This window comes from Scomber scombrus, chromosome 6, assembly GCF_963691925.1.
Source record: "Scomber scombrus chromosome 6, fScoSco1.1, whole genome shotgun sequence".
NCBI classification, from domain to species: Eukaryota; Metazoa; Chordata; class Actinopteri; order Scombriformes; family Scombridae; genus Scomber; species Scomber scombrus.
In genome coordinates, this window is record NC_084975.1 from 23284650 (window position 1) to 23291195 (window position 6546).

A 6546-nucleotide genomic window follows, 5' to 3' on the forward strand; every position below is an offset into this window, starting at 1 on the left:
TTACTATTTTTACACATACAGCTTCGTCTGTGGGATCCTAAAAAATGAGGAAGTAAAGTTAATGACAACAGAACATTATAGCGTTATAGATGTTGTCTGCTAAATTGCTGCAAATATTCTGTAGGTTTAAGTAGTTAACATGTTATTTTTCCACAGATATCTACAGCCTAGTGTTCAATAGAGCTGGAGCCAATTTGTTAGTGAGACCACCACGGAGTAGACTTTTTTATTTTTTTTGCAGCCATTCCTAAAGCACTGCTTAATGCCGCACTGACGATTCTCAAATCTGCAGACCTCCAAATGAGCAAAGGCCCAGTTATCCCTCTGTGCGTCTTGTAGTATATTCCCATCTCTATTGTGGGAAAACTCGTTAGTTTCCCCATAAGTATCTCTTTCAGCAAGAGCGTCATCTCAGCCTGGGTGGGTTTGAAGGCTGCCTGCTCCTTCATTCCTCCCTTGTCTATGAATAAACGACTGTCAGACTGCGCTAAAGACATCATCCTGGAGCTTCTGTGCTGTGCCCTTCTCCTTTCACCCTCCTCTCGCTCTCTTTTCTCTGCTGCAAATTGTTTCTCGATCACATTTTTCAAACACTTTTTAATGTCAGTTAATGCTGCTTCTCTCACCCCCTAATACAGTGAGATCAGGCCGTCTACGTTCCTGACCTCACACGCAAGAGCAATTCATGGATTCAATTATTGACGCTATGCCTGTAAAGATAACTGGGGGTGGCAGGAGGTTGTGGGATGGCACTGGAGGAGCACGCCTTGTGGCCAGTTCAGAGTGAGTTGACAGCTGGCAGACATGAAGAAGACAGCAGAACCACTGTGATGGGCACCAGCTTTGAAGAGAGACAACAAGGAGGAAAAACCCAAAGACAGTGAATTTTACAGGCCAGAACATCATGACTCCATTACCATCAATCTCTTCTCTTTCTCTCACTGGGATACCCTAATTTTGCCATACCATATGAGTTGATTATGAGAAAAAGCTGCATCCTACAGTAGATTGCAATCATTAGCTTCTAACTTCTGACTGTCATTCATGGCTGGAAATCATAAATCTTTCCGTGACCTCTTGTGGCTAAAAACTGGAATAAGGACTCTAACATTACATCTACTCATTATGGAAAATTACCACAATGTGAGATAAGACATCAGCACAAGTATCAACTATAATTCACTTAAACACACACATTATTTCAGATATACTCATGTGTTAGTAGCTGTCCAAAACGCTCCTTTGAATGCACATATTTCACACCAAAGATAATCAATGTTTCTCTTAACTATAATTTATTTAACAAACTGACAAGCACATATCCAAAAAGTATTGAGTGCATGTCTATAGAGTTGTTCAAATTACAAAAGATACATTAAAAGCATCTCCCAAGTCAGTAAAATTTTTATTGCATGGTTTCCCTCGCTCACTAGAGGGCGCCACCAGTTCAACCTGGCAACACAGTGCAATCATTCTGATCAGGACTTCACAAAATGGACATTTTTTTCCATTTAATACATGGACATCTGGAAACTCTTTACTTTACAGGTCTGTAATTTTCAAATAAAATGCTTAATAGTTTCCTAAACTTCATAAACTACGTAACTTTGTACTAATAATCGGGAAAATATAGTGTTCAGTTGGTGCAATTAATTAATTCCACTTAATAGCTTTTGGTCTGACAACTGTATGTAATGTAGAAAACAATTGTTAAGAGGCAAAAATACAATTGGGTCACATATGTAAGATAAATGTTACAATAACAAATGGTTTAGTTCATAAATATTTACTAAATACAGAAGCTCTTTTCATTTTCCCTATATTTTGTACCAAATTACATAGTTATGTACAATAAACTATGAGGAAATTACAGAAGTGTAAAAAATAAAGTTTCAGAAAATCTCGTAATACATTTCAGGCCAGACTGAGGTGATGCAACAGTGTTTGACAACAAGTAACTTAACAAAGATTTTGTTTTTGTTCGGTTTTTTTTGCTCATTGCTAAAATCCTAAAACTCCAGTGTGTATAACAAATGGCCATTATTGCATGTTTACGTATATTCAGAGTTTTTGCATTTAAGGATGAAGCCCTAGATGAAAAGCTTTCTGTCGTTGCTGGTGCAGTGTTCATTAGTCTCCAGCAGAGTAAATCAGAGACGTAGCAACCCCTTTTGTGCTCAATGTTTCCATACAAATGAGAGACGCATGATTAAGCCTGCACGAGGCTATAAAAAAGTCTGTTTATCAAGATTATATTCCCTTTAAAGCCAAAGCTGGAATGGCGGGATGACGCTCCGTCAAACTCAGCAGGTTTTTCTAAACCATATTGTTATTGCTGAGTTTGGTCCACTCATAAATGTCCTGCTCGCACACAATGTCTGAGTTGATGAGCAGGTAGCGGTCACCGACACAGAAGTGCTTCTGGCAGGCAGCACACTTGAAGCACTCCAGATGGTAAACCTTGTCCCGCACTCGCATGGTCATCTCAAATGCTCGAATCCTCTTCTCACAGGAGGCACAGAGACCGTCCTGACCGAAAAGCCTGGAGGAGTAGACATCAAAATGTTATTGAGATGGAAAATATTCACCCAATCTTTATCACATGAAACCCCCACAGGGTCTATATTAAGCTACAGTGCATTTTACCTCTGACCATGGCCAGATTTAACTATCTGGCAGGCCCAGGGCAAGAATGTACTATTTGGCCCCTATTAACCCCCTATTAATGCACTTGGCCATTAAGCAGTTTACAGGGGTGTGAGACAAAAAAAATCTCTGAGCTTTTAACTCTTACCAACAGCTCTTCAATCAGTTTGACTCTTTTGACACTTAACTGCAGTTTTTCATGACGACACAAGTCAACAGATAACTTGACTGATGATGTTACAACAAACCTGAGGTAGTCTCTCCGGCATAATTTTCTCCCCAGCTTGTAGTAAAGTCGGCGGCCAACCTCCCCCAGCCGACAGCCACACAGGTCACAGCTCAGGCAGTCCTCGTGCCAGTACTGCTCTATGGCCTTCAGGAAGAAGCGGTCACCGATGCTCTGCTGGCACCCACCGCATGTCAGCAGAGACGGAGGCATCTGGAGGACCTCATCCACCGGCTCCCTACAGAGGAGAGATGACTGGTTAGAAAATCTAATATCCAATGGCTGCTGGTTATTTTCAGAATAACTCAGTTACTTGTTCTGTCTAAAAAATGTCTAAAATCATTAATATCTTATTCATCAGCACAGCTTGAACTGCTTAACCTGTTATTATTTTCTCGAATACACAATATCCTGAAGCCCAAGATGATGTCTTCATATGCCCTGTTTTGCTGAAGATACTTGAAGATATTTCGCCTCTCATCCAAGAGGCTTCTTCAGCTCTGACTATTGGGGAGGCCCACGTTTTTAACCTCTGTGAGGTCAATGACCTTGATAAGGACCCCACAGAGGTTAAATACCAGGACTCCCAACCAGTCAGTCAGAAGTAAAGAAGCCCCTGGATGAGAGACAAATGGTCTTCAAGTATCTTAAACCAAGTCCAGTTGCACTCTATTCGACAATCTTTGAACTTTACGAGGCACATCTTATTGAATCTTTTTATATGACATGTGCAGTATGAATAAAGCTTTTATTATAATTGATTGATTCGTTTCTGATCTTCCATCTTGAGTTACTTTTAAGATTTGATGTTGTCCACCTGAGGGAGCCATTGGACTTCCTAAATACAGTACTGTGTCCAAAAAAAGAAAAAACCCATCAAGGCTAGTTAAAAAAGCAGAAAGACGTCTTATGTATGTTGGAAGTGATGCCTACAACAAAATAGACACAATAAACTGAAATAATTTACACTTTGTTGTAAAGACAAGGAGTTTACCATTATAACTTCTGGGCAACACTGAACTTTTCCTTTACACACACTTAATCTGCCCATGGACATAAACCTGATCATGATTCTTGCCTGGCAATGGCACATTTCCAACAATTACTTGCAGTTATTGATTATGAGATAATTTGTCAGGATACCCCAAAGTGCGTACTTGAATGTCTTTTTAAAAATCAGGTGCGGCATATTATATCTAGTAATTGATTAAGATACGTACTCATTGGTTTCCAGTGTCTTCCTCTCAATGGTGGATGACATTCCTGAAATATGATGTCCAACCTGATCCAGATTGGGTTTCAGAGTCACAGCCAGCTGAGCGGCTACCTGCGGGGAGACGGAAGCCAAGACGCGCTGCACCTGTTCCCACAGCCCCCAAAAAAGACGCCACTTACACCCGGGTTTTAGCTCCTCTGTGTTAATTTAATCGGAAGCCGAGTCCCGTCGAAATGGCCGCAAGACTAAAATGCTCTGCTCTAGGCAGCTAAGCGATGATGGAGGACACTGTCATCATTTCCTGAGGCAATAACCCGTGGTGACACTTCCATGTCTGTCAAGTATATTTTTTATCAACCTGCGGCGACTTTGAGGATTGTCCGCTCTTTACAACACCTTCAATCCGATAGAAAAGGTCGTCAGTCTCGTGGATCTCCGTGTCCGTACGTCTTTTTTAAGGCAGTGGGCTGCAGACGCGCTCTCCTGCGTGCAGCCGCGGGCATCGTTATTGTGCAGCAGCAGCAGCAGCATCGTGTTTAAATACGTCGGGCCCCCTCGGTCTCTGCTTTCGTTTCCCTCTTCCTGCTCACGACTGTTTGACAATGGGGGGAAATCGGCCTTAAAGCGACAGTTAAACACTGCACAGCCCGCCGTTAGGTCGTGACTTAGACTAATGGGTTCATTATATGGTTTGCATCAAGTGCCATGATATAATTAGTACAGGTCGTTTGTGTCGTGTGTGTGTGTGTGTGTGTGTGTGTGTGTGTGTGTGTGTGTGTGTGTGTGTGTGTGTGTGTGTGTGTGTGTGTGTGTGTGTGTGTGTGTGTTTCTCTGTAATTTGTCTCATCACTTCCCTCATAAGAGAAGACGCGTGAAACATGAAAAAAACATTTTGATACAACTGAATAAGGCGCTCTATGTGAAGGGCTTAGACTATAAGTTTGAACTAATTACTCTATTGTTACCAACACTTTATATGAAGTTTGCCAGGTTGTGACAGATCTGTCTTGTGAGTCATTAAACTTTATTTCAAAGGCTTATAACCTAATGAGTGTTACACTTTTCTAATAAGCCATCAGATCAGAGTCACGTTTCTTGCTTTCTGTCAAGCCTACAGAAAAAAAGATTAATCTATAATTAAAAATGTTAATATGTTAAAATAGAAAAAGGGTATTTTGCTCTGCAGCAGACCCTTTAGAAAGTCAGAGGTCTACCTGATGAACTAAAGACCTGAAAAGCTTAAACAAGTGTCAAAATGGCTGATTATGATCTATTGTAAATTGTTTAGTAACCATTGTCAAGCCATTAATTGTGAACCCTTCTTAAAGGGTGCCTTATTAGGAGAGGAGATACATTCTCTAACATAGGCCTATATCAGAAACATTTTTGTATACATTTTGTTTTAAATAGATCCAGTTCCATATTTGTGTGGACATTTACTATCCAAACCTGTCCAAAACAAAACAAGTGCACATGGTGCTGAATGGCATTCAAAAGCAACATAACTTTTGTGAGAACTTTACTAAAATCCAGAAGTAGATAAAGTGTTGATATAAGTACCTAAGAAGTAAAGTAAATTCAGCTAATTAAGTACTCATTATGAAGAATTGTCCCTTTAACATTGCTATGTTATTTATTTAACATAATTATTATTACTGATGTTTCACCTGTTTTGGGCTCATTTAAACTATTCTTTACTACACTGCCGAGTAGTTTAAGCTATAACAATGCATCATGTTTTATTAACTGATCTGATGTTTTGTGTGTAAAATCTTAATACAAATACAGTTGTCAGATAAATGGAGTCGAGTAAAACAGAATATTACCTGCAAAGATGTACAATAGTAGATTAGAAAGTAGGACATAGGCTACTTTAAGTGCACATAACTCAAATTTGTACTTGATACAACTCCTGAGTCTTTCACTTTTGAAAAATGCAGATTTACTGTCAGGGTGTAAAATTGATACATTTGCACAGTGTTCAACATTGTTTCATTTTTCCTGTAGGTCTGTGGGTTTTAACAGTTAGGCCTACTAACTTGTAACCTGATGAAAGAGAGCAGATACTCAGTGCTATAAAAATACCCCAAAACAAAATATTCTGAAGGTTGTCTCTGTGAGAAATGAACGCAGTGATATTTCTAGATAGTTGTTGTCCTCGTAGCCTTCCTTTTCTAACCAGAGCTGCCATGGGCCCTTCCTCTTATCTACTGCCAGAGCTTCAGGCCTGCCTGCAGGAGGGAGAGACTCAGACAGCAGTTGGACTGGACAGGGAGATAAAGCACCTCACCCAGGCAGCCAGAGTCAGCTCCTCAGCCAGATACAATGCAGGAAGATTGCAGGCAAACTCTAAATGGAGGCTGAATGCATCCTTGGGCTACACAGTTGTTGGATTGCGTAGGCTCACTGGATAGATACCAAGCTGTGAAGGCCCAGCAGCAAGGTGAGCATGGCAGTG

The 6546-nt window shown here is 40.5% G+C and overlaps 1 protein-coding gene across 1 annotated transcript; it reads right to left on the reverse strand.

Moving 5' to 3' along the window:
* Positions 1-1344: 1344 nt before the first annotated feature.
* On the reverse strand, positions 1345-4606 carry lmo2 (LIM domain only 2 (rhombotin-like 1)). Its single transcript, XM_062420661.1, has 3 exons — positions 4093-4606; positions 2895-3110; positions 1345-2542 (listed from the first exon to the last, which is right to left on the reverse strand). The coding sequence occupies exons 1-3, from the start codon at positions 4131-4133 to the stop codon at positions 2317-2319; spliced, it is 483 nt and encodes a 160-aa protein (XP_062276645.1). The 5' UTR covers positions 4134-4606; the 3' UTR covers positions 1345-2316.
* Positions 4607-6546: the final 1940 nt, after the last annotated feature.

Bases quoted from the DNA above. Each gene is read 5' to 3' on its own strand.
- lmo2 (XM_062420661.1), bottom strand. From the start codon at position 4,133: ATGTCATCCACCATTGAGAGGAAGACACTGGAAACCAATGA. The intron at 3,111-4,092 runs GTACGTATCTTA...TCTCCTCTGTAG, and splicing joins AAGACACTGGAAACCAATGA to GGAGCCGGTGGATGAGGTCC. The intron at 2,543-2,894 runs GTTTGTTGTAAC...CTACTCCTCCAG, and splicing joins TGCCGGAGAGACTACCTCAG to GCTTTTCGGTCAGGACGGTC.